The sequence below is a fragment of the Bos taurus genome, chromosome 22, assembly GCF_002263795.3.
Source record: "Bos taurus isolate L1 Dominette 01449 registration number 42190680 breed Hereford chromosome 22, ARS-UCD2.0, whole genome shotgun sequence".
In the NCBI taxonomy this organism is placed as follows: Eukaryota; Metazoa; Chordata; class Mammalia; order Artiodactyla; family Bovidae; genus Bos; species Bos taurus.
The window spans coordinates 50,755,739-50,770,576 of record NC_037349.1 but is presented as its reverse complement, the minus strand read 5'-3'; the positions used below and the strand labels follow the sequence as shown (position 1 = coordinate 50,770,576).

At 46.2% G+C, this 14,838-nt stretch overlaps 1 protein-coding gene and 1 non-coding gene across 8 annotated transcripts in view; one reads left to right on the top strand and one right to left on the bottom strand.

Annotated features, from left to right (window-relative positions):
- The window catches only part of USP4 (ubiquitin specific peptidase 4), a 39,707-nt gene extending 31,867 nt beyond the window's left edge, over positions 1-7,840 (bottom strand). For 5 of the 7 annotated variants that reach the window (XR_814551.4, XR_001494751.3, XM_005222750.5 and 2 more), the window contains exons 1-4: positions 7,725-7,840; positions 5,831-5,958; positions 1,610-1,740; positions 125-251 (exon numbers count right to left, since the gene is read on the bottom strand). Coding sequence is in view for 5 of the 7 variants with exons in the window: in XM_005222750.5 (XP_005222807.1) it covers positions 125-251; positions 1,610-1,740; positions 5,831-5,958; positions 7,725-7,825 (487 nt within the window). In the remaining 2 variants the exon portion in view is untranslated. 7 annotated transcript variants of the gene reach the window in all.
- Positions 7,841-14,722: 6,882 nt separating this feature from the next.
- Positions 14,723-14,825, top strand: LOC112443551 (U6 spliceosomal RNA). Its single transcript, XR_003031963.1, has one exon. It is a non-coding gene; the product is annotated as a U6 spliceosomal RNA (small nuclear RNA).
- Positions 14,826-14,838: the final 13 nt, after the last annotated feature.

Below are 14,838 nucleotides of genomic sequence, written 5' to 3'. Positions count from 1 at the left end.
CAGGTAACCATAATCCGAGACTATCTGGGTAACAAGTCTAAAGAGGGCGCCCCACCTGCCCACTCATTAGCCACCATGCCCTGCACACTCACTAGCTTCCTGGAATGCCAGCCAGGGGACTCACCGATGGTGTCTGCCTTGCTGAAATGGCAGCTCAGCACGTTGGTGGGGTCACTGTTCTCACAAAGCTTCAGTTCCAGCAAATATACCTCCACCTTGCAGTGCTTGACAAACAGGCCATGTTCTACCACCTGCAAACGAGAGCGCAGGTGAAGGAGCACTGGCCCCACACCGGACAGTCTGGGGAAGCAACATGGCTCATCAGTGACAAAAGGCAGAGTATATATGACAACGAGTGTGAGCTTTAAAGTCACCGGCATGTGTCTCAGGAGTTTAAAAATCTTATTTCCACTGGCCCCAGATAGATGAGGTGCCTAAGAAGAAATATTTTCAGTGAGCCCAGACTCTTGCATATTCCCATACAGAAAAGCACTAAATTCCTTCACTTGAGATTATGTGGTTTTCCTTTACTTAACAATAATCTTTCAATGTTCAGACTACCTGCCCTTTGTTGCAAAACTTCTCCATAACCTGGCTCCCCAAGCCTCGCCTCCTCAGAGCAAGTCTCTCAGGGTCACTTGAGATACTGTCTCCTGGGGGCTTGAAGTTCTAAAAATTTCCACCAAATAAAACATAACTCTCAAAGGAAAAAAAAAATCTTATTTCCACTCATTAGGACCAACCAAGAGCATCGTGATGGAACCAGAGCTAGCAACAAGAGGGCACAACAGGAAAGTCACTGTTCATCTCTAAGTGGAGATCGTGATGATTCCCCTTGCAGGGTCTGTGGAATCAGGGCCTGGAGAACACAGTTAAATCCTTGGGCAGTATGCTCACCACACAGCAGGACTGTCGGCATTAGGGGACACCTGTGAAAGCTGGCCTGCCCCTCACCATTTGATTCCTAACCCCTCTCAGAGTCCCAGGTTTCAGGTTGGAGAAAGAACGTATTCCAGCCCTGAAGAGTGACACTTAGAAGCTTGACCTCAGCACTGCAGCCCTTCCCTGCTCTGCTAAGAAGGGAAACTGCACACCATGCAGAGTGAGAAACACACCCAGTGCCTACTCCTCCACCAGAGGAGATGTCCCCCACGATGGGACAAGCAAACAACTGTGGCAGTCAGGGTGGTGGTATTCTTGTGAGTTCTGGCCACCAGAGGGGTTGACAAGCTGGGTTTCTCTCCCAGGGCCTGCCTTCCCTTAGATATTGTTCTTTTCTCGGCTATTAACACCTGTTTTCCGAGGTACTCAACAATGTGATCAGAGATTCCTAACTACAGGCGGAAGAGCAGTATCAGAAAAGTTAAGTTAAACAAGAAGCAGCACATTACTATGTGTCCATATGCCAAGTGAACTTTCCCTCAAAGAAGCTTCCAGAATGCGATCTCACTGTACTTCTGGACATATCCCAAGCCACTGGGCAGCTGTGATGTTTGGAGGCCTCCATTCAACAGCTTAGGAACGTCTGTACCCCAGGAAAGCAAAAGCAGTCAGTGCCAGGGAGCACTCACGGACACTGACCAGCGGGTGGGACAATGCAGGTACTCACTTTTCTGACAATGGGCTGCTGGCCTTCTACGCAGCCATACCAGTTTAGTAACTTATTCCAGGCCTCTGCTGGGACCAAAACATAGTCCAATTCATCAATTAAATGTTCCTTTAAGGTCTGACTCTCAGGATCTGAAAAAGGAAAACAGCACATAGCTCACTGCTCTTCTCCCCAGAAATGCTTGTTTTACATGATTTTCATCTACTTTTCAGAAACAAGAAAAGTATTTATGGGAACAAGTACAAAACTCCAAAATTCTGTCACTGGCTATAACATAGAGCAGACCTGGATGATTATCTTTAGCTGTGATTTCTGAGCAGTTTGTGAGGAACTTGTATTTCTTCCAAAATTGGAGGGAGAAGGAAAGAAAGAAGAGAAAAACCCCGATTTACATTTTCAAAGTGCGTCCAGATCCACAATTAAAAATGTTTTATTATGAATATTTAACAATATTCTGCTGAATGAAACTGCATTGAAATCAGATATCACCTTTCTTTGAAAGATTTACTAAGCAAGCAAATGAACACGTCAATGAAGTTAAATTTATTTTTACCAAGAGTCATTTACCATTCTTAGTGTCCAAAACTCCAAGACAAAAACTCAGCTGGACACTAGCCATACAGAGAGAGAATTTCTTTAACATGTGAAGCATCCATCTTACACCCCCACATGGAGGCAACTGGGATTCAGAAAAGGACATCCATGGACTTCCTTGGTGGTACACTGCATAGGAATCTGCCTGCCAATGCAGGGGACACGGGTTCCATCCCTGGTCCTGGAAGATTCCACATGCCACCAAGCAACTAAAACCCTCGAGCCACAGTTACTGAGCCTGCGTGCTACAACTACTGAAGCCCAGGTGCCTAGAGCCTGTGCTCTGCAACAAGAGAAGCGACTGCAATGAAAAGCCGGTGCACCACAACAAAGAGTAGTCTCTGCTCACTGCAATGAGAGAAAGCCCATGTGCAGCAAAGAGGACCCAGCACAACCAAAAAAGAAAGAAAAGGACATGCATGGTTTGAAATACACTCTCTTAAGGGAAGCCCACAGGACTGGATCAAGGGAAGACTGACCACCTCCCACCCAGGGAGCGCCCCTGCTAAGCCTGTGCACATCAGCACCCACTCCTGCAACAGTGCCACTATTCTCTCCCAGACAAGCGAAGCCACACAGCCAGGGGAGCAGACAGTGCCCACAATGGTGTAACTCACCTGTACAAGGCAGGCAATGTTAAAAATAAAAGCCAAAAGCAGCACTCACAAGATGACCAGGGCTTCCTATCTGGTTCACCTTTGCCTCTGTCATTTCCAAGGAAAAAGGAAAGACACTAAATAGCCTTGGAGAACAGGAATCCCAAAGTGAGAAGGATGCATGGATAAACAAAATGCCGTGTATAAGCACAGTGGTGTATCATTTAACCTTTAAAAAGAAAGAAATTCTGACAGGCCATAATATGGATAAACCTTGAGGACCTTATGCTGAATGCAAAAAGCTGGTCAGAGACAGACAAATACTGTATGACTCCACTTATACTAGGAATCAAGAGTAATCAGAGACAAAAAGTACAATGATGGCTGCCAGGGTCTGGGAGAAAGGAGACTGGAACTACTGTCTAATGGGTATGGAGATTCAGTTGCTGCTATTTTGACATTTGTATTTATTTCTTTAGGACATGCTGGGTCTTCACTGTGGTGTGCGGGCTCTCGCTACTTCATGCGTGCTTGGTTGTGGCATGTGGGATCTAGTTCCCTGGCCAGGGATTGCACCCAGACCCCTTGCTTTGGGAACGCAGAGTCTTAGGCACTGAACCACCAGGGAAGTTGTGAGATTCAGTTTTACAAAATAAAAAAGTTCTGGAGATTGGCTTCACACCAATGTAAATATACTTTATACTACTCAACACTTAAAAATATTTAGATAGTACAACTTTCCTGATGGTCTGGTGATTGAGACTCTGCACTTACACTGCAGGGAGCACAGATTCAACTCCTGGTCAAGGAACTAAGTCCCCATATGTCACAAGGCAAGGCCAAAATAACAGTAATAATAAAATAAATTTAGATGGTAAGTTTTATGTGTATTTCACCATAATTTAAAAGGGAAAAAAAAAGTGGCTCCTCACTGATGAGCCAACTGTTTTCCACAGCAGCTCTGGCACAATTATTCACACTGACAGATCATACGTTTTCTATTCAGCAACAGAAGGATGATCCAGGAGGAGTACTTGATACGAAAGCTTCACACCTCAACTCCAAGGTCTTCTCTGATTCGCAAATTAAAACTCACGAACGTTCTTCACCAATCTTACCTGGAGACATATACCTTCTTCATTTCTAACACTAAAACTATGCAGGTCTGGCTACCCATGCTGTGCCCAACAGCAGCCACAGACCTTTAAAGGTGGGAAAGGAGCCAAGAGCTTTTAGCATCATTAACCCCAAGTACATCAGTTCTACAGGGCTTTCTCCTCTGAGGCTCAGTGACGATTTTCTCAAACATGTCATTCTTATGACACTCAAGGCAAACACAGGAACTTAACTGGAATTCTCAATACAGTTCATCATTTTTACTTAAAATTGCATCAGTCAAAGGGCATCATAGTAAAAAGCACACAGGGGATTTGCAATAAGGACTGAGCCTTTGCAAATTTCTTCAACAGAGCAAATAAAGGGGAAAAAATGAGAGCACAACTTGGTCTTGGCATAAGGGTTCCCTCATATATACAGGAGGGGCAGAAGTGGAAAATGAGAGAGGAAATGAGCAGACTGCATTAGTGAGGATATGCCCTACCCACTCCTTCCCACTCCTTCAAGAGCCCCTTCTATAGAGGCAACTCCCATGACCGTGGGCGGCAGGCAGCCAGACTGGGACTGGCAGGTGACTGAGAGTCCAGGAGCTAAGAGGGCGGCCCTCATTGGCTAGAGATAGGCCATTCCTGCTCTGTCAATGTTCCAGGGTCTGAACGGAATGTACTTCTCGCCTCCCAAGCACACAACAAATGTTTCCAGCCTAATCCAGTGACATCGAATTGAAAGACAACAGAAGAAATGCTTGCCCTCAGCTGAAGGTCATAGCAAATGACTTGAGGGTCCCTCCAGCTCTAGGATTCTCAACACCAATACTATTAAGAGCCTTAAGTGGGATGGGAGGTGGGATGGAGGTTCAAAGGGGAGGGGACATATGTATACTTATGGCTGATTCATGCTGATGTATGGCAGAAACCGATACAATATTATAAAGCAGTATCTTTCAATTAACAAAAATTTTTTCTAAGCCTTAAGAGTTCTCCTTCTCAAATAAAGATGGAAATGAACAAAGTGCAAATACAATACAATGATCCTTTGGGGCAACTTCATGGTATACTTCCACCTACAACAGGAAGAAAAGCCTGTAACATTACTATGTCATTCATATCTCCCAAAAAATAAGGTATACACTGAAGCACTGCTCGTTTTTTTAAAACACCCAGGATGGTGTTAGGTATCTGAATCAAGCCTCATGCACCGTCTGCCTTCCTGCTGCCTTGACTGTGGGCCCAGGCAACAGATCATCTGTCATGCTTGCACGGGAGTCTAAAAGCAAGGCAGAAAAAAGGCCGAGGAAAGGCCAACTGCCGTTTCTATGCATCCAAAGGCGCAAGCCAAGCTCGGCCATGTCACACTTCACTTTTTCAGTCACTTCTTCCATGACGAGCTGGTCTGTGTTCCTAACTCTACTAACTTCCACCTCCCCTCACACTACTTCTCTGACAAACATGGCCACCACAGCAATGCCTGATGAATGTTGTCAGGTCTACAATTTGTCCCACTGCAAAGGTAACAGAAAATTCTGGTTCCTAAATTTCAGATTCCAGATGCAGTTTCAAAATAATATCCTGTTTCTTTCCATTCAATATAGTAATCTCAAATCTCTAGCAGAACTTGAAAAAAAGAAATGATAAAGAGGGACAGGCAGACATTCCTCCAGACATTCCTCACTAGGACATTTCTGCTTTTACTAAAAGGAGTTAATTCAGGAAAAAAGCAGCTTCACTTCTCTGTGAGGGCCTGCAAACACTTCTGCTATAGACCCAAGTCAAGGCCCCTTGTTTCTATCCTCTCACAGTAAGAAAGTCAGGTTCATGATACCTGTGGCAAACAGGTATAAACACAACCTCAGGCCACCATGACCTCAGTTTACCCCAGTGGACATTTCAGTTAGAAAAGCAACAGGGTACTGTACCTGAAAAGAGTCCGGAGTTATCTATCGGGCCAGGATACAGATTATGTTCACCCACATTGTACATATCCCAGCTGTCGAAGCCCACGTACTTCTTCCACTGCTTGAACCACCGGCTGTCAATAAGATACCTAGAGACAGACAAAAAGGGACTGTACCTGAAAACCTGAGGTTGTACATTTCTGCAGCTGCTCCCTACATTTTTTAGGGTCCTTCCACTTGGGGAACAAGCAATCCCTACTAAAAAAACACACTCTCAAGAGCAGGAGCAGGCCAGGCCCTCTTGGGCCTGGAACAGAAAGCCTGGCCCAGGGGATGCACTAAGTGAAACGGCTGTTAAAAGAATAAGTAAAAGGAAGGAAATGGCTAGCTTCAAAAATGCTTGTTTAAAGAAATTCTTTCTATGGGGAAAACCTTATTTGCTAATGACCATGTCATTACTTTCATAATGATCTTTACAGAGGTCCTTGTCCAGGCAGGCAGTTTGGATACACTGCTTTGCTTCATGTGAAGAGCATTAAACCAATTTTCTTTCTAAAAATAAGGTAACAACATAACACACTTCAGTTTTCCTTTGAGGACCAAACGTGTGTGTGTGTGTGTGTATATATATATATAATGTATATATACAGACACGTGCACATATATACATACAGACTTATATAGATATATACACACATATATACATACAATGTCATGGTGTGTTTATCTTATCAAAAAGCATTATGTTGACCTGGTTATATTTTAAAAGTATCATCGTGCTGTTTTATTAATACAATTAAGACAGAAGGAGGGGGAAACCTCTATAGGGGAACAAAGCATAACAATTACATTGGTGAGTCCTTCAAATTTTATAACCAACACACTTCAGAGACCAGCCAGCTTCCCTGAGGCCACAAGGATCCATAAATATATCCACATCTCTAAAATGCTCTCTTCTCTCTGAACACTTTTACTGTGTGATTTTAGTCTATCTGAAACCTCCTCTGCTTCTGCTGACTATTCTTCACGTGTCACCACGATTCGGGATATCAAGTACTTCTGCCTCCTCTGCCTATCACAGCTTGGCCAGCTCAAGGACACTGTAACGACTGAATTCCTAGTTTCTCTTCCCTGTTCAATTTCTCTGTCACTGTAATACAGCCATTATCACCACCACCATCGTTTCTTAAAAAAGGGTTGCTCAACCACATTCAGTGCAACGCCAAGCCCCAGTTTCTGTTTCCACACAATAATACCACCCAGGAATCTCTTCACTAGCGGAAGTACTGTCCCTGGTACTAGATAATTTATTAAGAAAAACTTACTCAGACTTGCTCGACTAGGCTCTAGGCTAACCCGCCTCTTTCACTCCCGAAACGCTGCTGCCATTATTTTTAACATTTGCTACCAAAATAACCTGGGACTCTCCGACAATTGTTCAGCTACTGACCTTGACGTCTGTCCAGCAGCTTACAAGTTACAGAGTATCTACTTATCTACACCTCAAGCACCTGAGGGCGAGGGCACCAAATATCGTTATCTTGATCTTAAAAATAAGAAGCCAGGGTCTGTGAGGTGTGAACGCCTTCGCCCAAAATCACAAAGTGAATTCTCAAAGGTAAAGGACTCTCCTCAACCGCAAGGTCCCCGGGAGTACTCCCCTTCTTTCCATCTCGTAGCCCCAGCCTCCGCTGGATACGCCCCCTGGGGCTCCAAGAAGACCGGACGACCCTCAGCTCCACCCACGCTTTCATCCAGTGCTCTCTTCCCTAAGGGGCGGGAGTCCAGCCACTCTCAGAGTCACCAACATCTGCCCTGCCCAGCCTCTAGCCAAGCCGGGCAAGAGGGGCCGGGCCTGAACACCCGAGCGCCGGCCCCTGGCCCAGTGGGGCAGAAAGGCGGGCCCGGCGCTCACCACTGCGCCCCTCGCTGGAGAGTGGTCCTCATCAAGGCCCCGAGCTCGGATTTCTGGGTCTCCGCATCCGGTCGCTCACGGTACCCTCCGCCTTCCGCCATCTCGTCCGCGGCCCCAGCCCAGCCGGCCCGGACATCCGCCTCGCGCACAGCGTGCTGTGGACCGCGCCCACGCGCGCACGCACGCACTCACGTGCGCGCACGCAAGCCTCTCCTCTTGCGGCGGCCGGGGGCGCCGGCCCGCCCCTTGCTTTCCCCCACCCCTAACGGCGCACCACCACAACCCCCACCCGCCCCGGACTCCTCCGCGCGTGCGCAGTGGAGCCGGGAGCGGGGCCGGAAGAGGAGGCGGGCGTCGAGAGAGAGCTGCAGTGTTCTCAGCCAGGCAGGCGTCGCGGAGCCGGCGCCGTCCGGCACACCTTTCTGAGTCCAGCCCGGCGATCTCGAGGAGTCACACCACAGGCTCCACGACCCTTCGGGTACCTCTTCTGGCCTGCGGGGTTATCCTGGTCTTAAATCAACACAGCGCCAGGTGCGAGGAGTCCTGAAACTAGATTTTCTTGTTTTCACTCCAGCCATTCCGCTTTCAGCGGAGACCTCAGGCGAGCCCTTATCTGCCCAAACGTGAACTCCTGATCCCTGTCCGGCAGGCCCTGCGGGAATATTCTCAATCATCTCTGTCTGAACCCCAGAATCACTTGGCCCAGGCCGAATTCCACAAGCCCTCCAATGAGCTACCTACTTTATCGGGCAGGCAAGCAGCCACAGGGGGGCGATAGCAACGGGGGTGGGAGGAGCGGTCAAGGTATATTCTCCACATCAGGTACCCAGGCTGCTGCTTTGTTGTTGCAACAAAGTACAATAGCCTGAACACGTTATGGCTCCCACTCGACCGTGCCTACAAGAAACACAGCCCTCCTTCTGGAGGGCTAGACTATATGTGTCTAGCACCTCCTGCCCTCAGAAAAATTAGACAAATATGACTCAGTACCTGCCTTTATCCAGTAATCCCTTTTTTTTTTTTTTTTAGTTCTGCCAGTTTATTGCTACCAACCCATCACCCTCCACCCTCATGCACACATGCTCAGTCATGTAACCCCATGGACTGCAGCCCGTCAAGCTCCTCTGTCCATGGACTTTTCCAGGCAAGAATACTGCAGTGGGTTGCCATTTCCTTCTCCAGATCCCCAATTTTTTATGCACCAGGGGCCTATTTCGTGGAAGAACTGTTTTCTTGAGGTGGGAGGCGGAGTGTTGGGTGGCCTTGGGGAAGATTGAAGCGCATTACATTTCTTGTGCCCTTTATTGTTTTTACCTCAGACAGTCAGACATTAGATCGCAGAGGATGAAGACCCCTGCTTTACCCAATCTAATAGAGAAGAGGAGCTATTCCACAAATAAGCACCAAGTCAAGTAGTGTGTGATAAGCACCATTAAAGGGTATAAATCAAAGACTGAGACCCCAAGCTGTGAAACGGAGCCTTTCACTTGAGTACCTTTTGAGTGTGATCTTGAAAGCATAGAAATGATGGTGCATGTTAAAGGGGAGGAGACTAAAGGGGTTAAAGGAAATTTCTGGAACAAGCAGGGAAACTCATAGAGTGAAGATTAGGCCAGTTGAGCTGGACACAGACTACTGAAAGGGCCTGAGATCTCTGGCTAGAAGGGAGGCTGGTCCCATATATCCTACATACAGATATTGCAGGAGGTTTGAGAACAGAGAGAAATAGCTGAGGGTACTTTGCACAGAGGTACAGCCCACAGTAGGTCTGGTACAGCCCAGACCTACTAAGAACCCTTTGGAAAGACGTCTGTGAGGAAAGAGAAAAAACAGGTGCAGAAGAAAGAACTGGCCTGGTGAAGTTGAGGTAGGTCATTTGAACAGAATTACTACTTTTTTTAGGTTGAGTTTTGGCTAATTGAAATTAATATATTAAGCACTATCTGCTAACAGAGGCCCCTTGGCAGCTGGGTAGATAGTGGGGCAAGGTAATTTGGAATTAAAACTGCCTTGAGGGACTTCCTTTGTGGTCCCGTGGTTAAGACTTTGACTCCCAATGTAGGGGGACCGGGTTCAATCCCTAATCAGGGAACTACATGCCACATGCCACAACTCAGACCCATAGCAGCCAAATAAATAATAATTTTAAAAAAATGCCTTGAATAACTACATAGCAGTTAATCCCATGTGCATAAGAGTTACCATCAAATGATGATAATTCTACATCTCGATCTTGACACCCCCAAGTGCCTGTCTGTGGAAATTCTTTTAAATTGTTAAAGTTGTTATCAAACTAGAACCACTGCTTTTAGTCCTATTTATGGAAAATGAAAGCTGGGTTAATGGGCATGACTGAACCTACATTACAGTGTCTGCTTCCCTCTTCCTTTTTTAGCAGTTCCTCCTATACCATTTATGGCATGGGTCAGATTCTTAAGGAAGTAGGACAAGTCAGCACCACTAGAAAGGGGGACAAAACCTAATTATAAAAATGAAAACTTTGGAAAATCTTTTTTGAGCCTGGATCTCTTCAATGCTATTCAGTAGCTGTAAAAAAAAAAAAAAAAAGTACACTAATTATGAGTAGTTCCTAAAAATTTATGTTCAAATAACCAAGTGTTGTAAGTTAAAATGCAGGGAATAAAGTGACATTTCATAAGCAGAAGATCACCATTATTTCTAAAGTTTTCAAACTTTCATAGTGCGTTTGATTATTACACATTAAAAACAGAACTAGAAACCATGAACATTGGCGTGCATGTTCCTGCTATTGTGGGAGTGACCCACGGATTTGGGAGGGAAGGAGTTGAGTAATTCAACTCAGGACACACCCTGGCCCCAGGACTGGATTCTCTGTTGGGCCGTTTCCCCTAGGGGAGGGGTATAGGCCTGGTAGGCCCCTCTGTTGGCCCGGTAACCAAACCTCAGAACTGAACAACTCACCCATTGCCATGGGACCTTGGAGCACAACAACAGGAAGGAAAGCAGGAAAGGGAACTATAGGGAACAGGCCTGACTGACTGGTCACATACCCGCGGTCTTGGATGGGGATGATCTAATTGAGGGTTTGTAATGTCTGGGTGTGTAAACTTTAAGCTTTATTTGGTTTCAAATCATAAAGTCCTTTCCTTGGCTGGTGCTATGGCTTACTCTAAACCTCCTCCCCAGTCACCCTTGGTCTACACCTGCCTAGCAGTCACAGAGCACGTGTGGCTGTATTCACAAATATTGAGCACCTTTGGATTAGAGGTGGCATCAGGAGAGAAATATTTTTTGTTTCCTCCTTGCCTGTGCTTTTTTTTTTTTTTTTGCCTGCTTTTTTAGCTTGCCTGGGGACAGTGAAAAAGAGAAAGGCTCTAGAGATACATTTTAGAAGAATTAAATGTCTTATCAGTGACACTATCACCTCTGTGGTATAAGGGGTAGATTTACTGGGGGAGGGTGATGTTTCCAGGGTGGCTCAGTGGTAAAGGATATGCCTGCCAGTACAGGAGATGTGGGAGACATGTGTTCCATCCCTGGGTTGAGAGGATCCCCTGGAAGAGGAAATGGTAACCCTCTCCAGTATTCTTGCCTGGAAAATTCCAAGGGCAGAGGAGCTTGGTGGGCTGCAGTCCATAGGGGTCACAAATCGCTGGACCCAACTGAGCAACTGAACACATACACCGAGGAAGGTAACAGAGAGAAAAAACTGAAGGAATCTCACAGAGGATGTGGGGTCATTTTTTCCCATGTTGGAGACTCATGCTGTTGCAGATTCCATTCTGGTTATGCCCCTGTCAATAGGCAGCCCTGATTGGGCAAGGAAGGTGTTGCACCCTGGGCCTGGGTGTGGCAGTGCCTTCTCTTCCTGCTTGAATTCTGTTACCATCAATATCTGAACCTTAAAAAAGTATTTAGGTATTAATTGTGTGTGTTTGCCCTTTGCACAGAGCAAATTCTCAGTAGGCATTTCTTGGGTGAATGAATGAAAGAATTATCCAGATAGTAGTCATTTTTTCCTTTGAGTAATAGTCTATTATGTACTAACAGCCCCTACCCTCCAGGGGTTCACAGCTATCGTGGCTGGGGAAGATGTTTTCACATGTAATTATAGTGCATTGTGTGATAAAAGTGCCAGGGGGGAAAAAGTGCTAGGGGAACATGAAGGGTGATGCTGTAGACACTTGCCTAGGAAGAAAATAATGTAATATAAGCAACTGGTGTAGGAAACAAAGGTATGCTTAACATCCCTCCTGGCCTCTGAGGATGCATAGTGAGTCTGCCAAGAAATCCTCAGGGGCCAGGGCTTCTTTATTTTTCATTTTTGGACAGACCAAAGAAAAGATATTATTCTTTTCTCTAAACAATTTAAGTCCATTTCTCATCTGGTCACCTTTTGTTTATTAGATGCCAGTTGAACCATATGTTAAGACTAAGAAGTAGAGAATATTTGCTGGATGATATGAGCCATTGGGCATTTAATGAGGGAAATTTCTGTGGAAATAAAATAACTACAAACCTTAAAAAAAAATTAAAAAAAATTTTTTTTAGAGAGCTTAGGAATAGGCTGTTTTATTTTATTTATTTTTTGAACCACGCCTTGGGGCATGTGGGATCTTAATTCTCTGATCAGTGATGGATCGAACCTACACCGCCTACATTGGAACAACAGAGTCTTAACCACTGGAGACCGCTAGGGAAGTCCCAGACCAGGGCTTCTTTAGATTCATACACAGGTACCCAGGCACAGTCACAAGCTGGGGACAGAGGCCGGGGCAACAGATACGCAGGACTGTAGGACGCCATCCAAGGTGGGCTGAATGTGTGCCTGGATACTGCCTGACCGTAGGCAGTTGGATTAAGTGCGCCTGTTCTTGGGTCTTCTGTCTTGGCCTTGCTGGCCACGGCTACCCTAGACCTGGCAGGGGTGCTGGGAATAGGATTTCTGTCTGCAGGATGAATGACGGCAAGGCTGCTGGACCTCTGCCCAGTACATCACTGTCATGTCCTGTCAGTTTCAATGCTTCTGGATGCAACTTACAGAATGCCCACCACCAAGTGACCCACCTGGTGATTTTGTTTTTGCTTTTTCACGTGACAGGTCTGGAGTTGAGCTCTTGGGTAGGTCAAAGCTGAAGGATGTCCGATCTCAAGTCGGCTTCCCTGTTACCCTCAGGGCCAGGGCCCATGAGCCCTCACTCCTTGGGCAAGAACCTCTCTCATCTGAGCTCCCACTTCCCAGTCCAGCAGTTCCCGATGCCCAGTAACTTGCTGAGCAGCGCCAGCTGGGTTTTATTTTAGTGCCAGCACAGGTGTGTCACACCTCTATGAAAGCACGCTCTTCCAGCCTATTTGGTGACCATAGTAACAAAAACCTGCCAAATTTGGAGTACTGGACCTGGATCCCTGTTCAGTCTTTATAAATCCATGCCATGGATGGATTTATTTCTCCTGGGGAAATTGTTAGCCGGTATTTTTCACTCAGTATTACCCCAAAGTTAAAACTTATGAGAGGGACTTCCCTGGTGGTCCAGTGGTTAAGACTCTGTGCTTCCAATTCAGGGGACACAGGGTGGATCCCTAATCTGGGAACTAAGATCCTGCATGCTGCAGGGTATGCCTCCCCCCCCCCGCAAAAAAAATAAAATACGAGAAAAGATTGATCAGGCCAGGAATGCCTCTCTGAAAATAAACTTGTTTTAAGTGTTGTCCGTTAAACTGCATGGAGACCGAAGAAGGAAGTCATCCGATAAAGGGCTAATTGTGCAAGAAGGGCCTGACCAAATGGGTTGTATCAGATTTTGTTTTTTCAGCTTTGCTGGGGTATAGTTGACAAATCTGTAAACTATTTACTATTTAAACTATTTACTGTGTACGTAATGGTGCAATATACACATACGTGATTTATCAGATTTAATGTTTAAAAAAAGTTTAAACTAGCCTTTCTGGAAGAGCTTCTGAAATGGAGGCTTCTGAACCTGTTGCATAACAGCAGGGCCCAGCCCTTCTCGGAAGACCTGTGGACTCAGTTCTGCTGCCCGCTCCCAGATCAGGCAGTGTCCCAGAGGCAGTACTACCTCAGGCAGACTTGCTGGGATTCCTTCACTTTTACTTGTTAATTCGAGCTGCTGATTCATAATGGGGTGGAGTGGGTGCAGGTCCCAGCCAGTAGCAGTAGGGTGGTGTGTGTTTTCGGGGAAGAGGTCTAGTTTATGCGAAGAAAGATGAACCCTTAGTGGAGCTTTAAACTGAGTCTTCCTGAAAAAGAGAGAGTGGGAAAAGACAGTTAAAGGAGGCGGGCAACTTCCAAGTCTGAGGAGTAGTCACCAGCCAGGCTGCGTCAGCTACATGGGGGGATCTCAGAAGTTCCTTTCTCTTAGAGCTCAAGGCATAAACTGAAGAAGAAAAAAAAGTAGGTGATGAGGGGTGAGTCACTGGGCACCCAGACTCTCACCCTCTGAGGTGAGACAAGTCACTCAAAGATGTCATCAAGTCTTGGTTCTAAGAGGGGCACAGATAGGGTGGGGTCTAAATGGGCAATGGAACTTGGCCTTTGGTCACCTCAGAGGGGACTCAAAATCTGAGGTGGAGGGGATTTCCCTAGCAGTTTAGTGGTGAAGACTCCGTGCTTCCAATGCCAGGAACACAGGTTTCATCCCAGGTTGGGCAACTAAGATCCCACACGCTATGTGGAGCAGCCAAAAAGTAAAAAAAAAAAGCTGAGGTGGAGAGGCCTTGAAGCCAGAGGGAGGTGGTAGGCCTGTTGATGATGGAGGAAGAGGGAGCCAGAACAGTTACTGCCCTTAATGAACTAAGGGCAGACGGAGGGGGAGAACAGCAGCAAAGCTTTCTGCTTAGGGTTGGAAGAGAAGTTCTTCAGAGTTGATTCCAACACAGCAGGGACTTGAGTCACTGATGTGACCATGAACACTGGGACCCCAGAATCTCTGGACCACATTCTGGAGTGATAACGAAGTATCTGGGTGCTTGTCTGTCCAAACAGAAGCTTCATTGCAATGCTCACTTCGGGAGCAGATATACTCCAATTGCAGTGATAAGAGATTAGCATGACCTCTGTGCAAGGATGACATACAAATTCGAGAAGCGGTCCGTATTTTAAAAAAAAAAAATT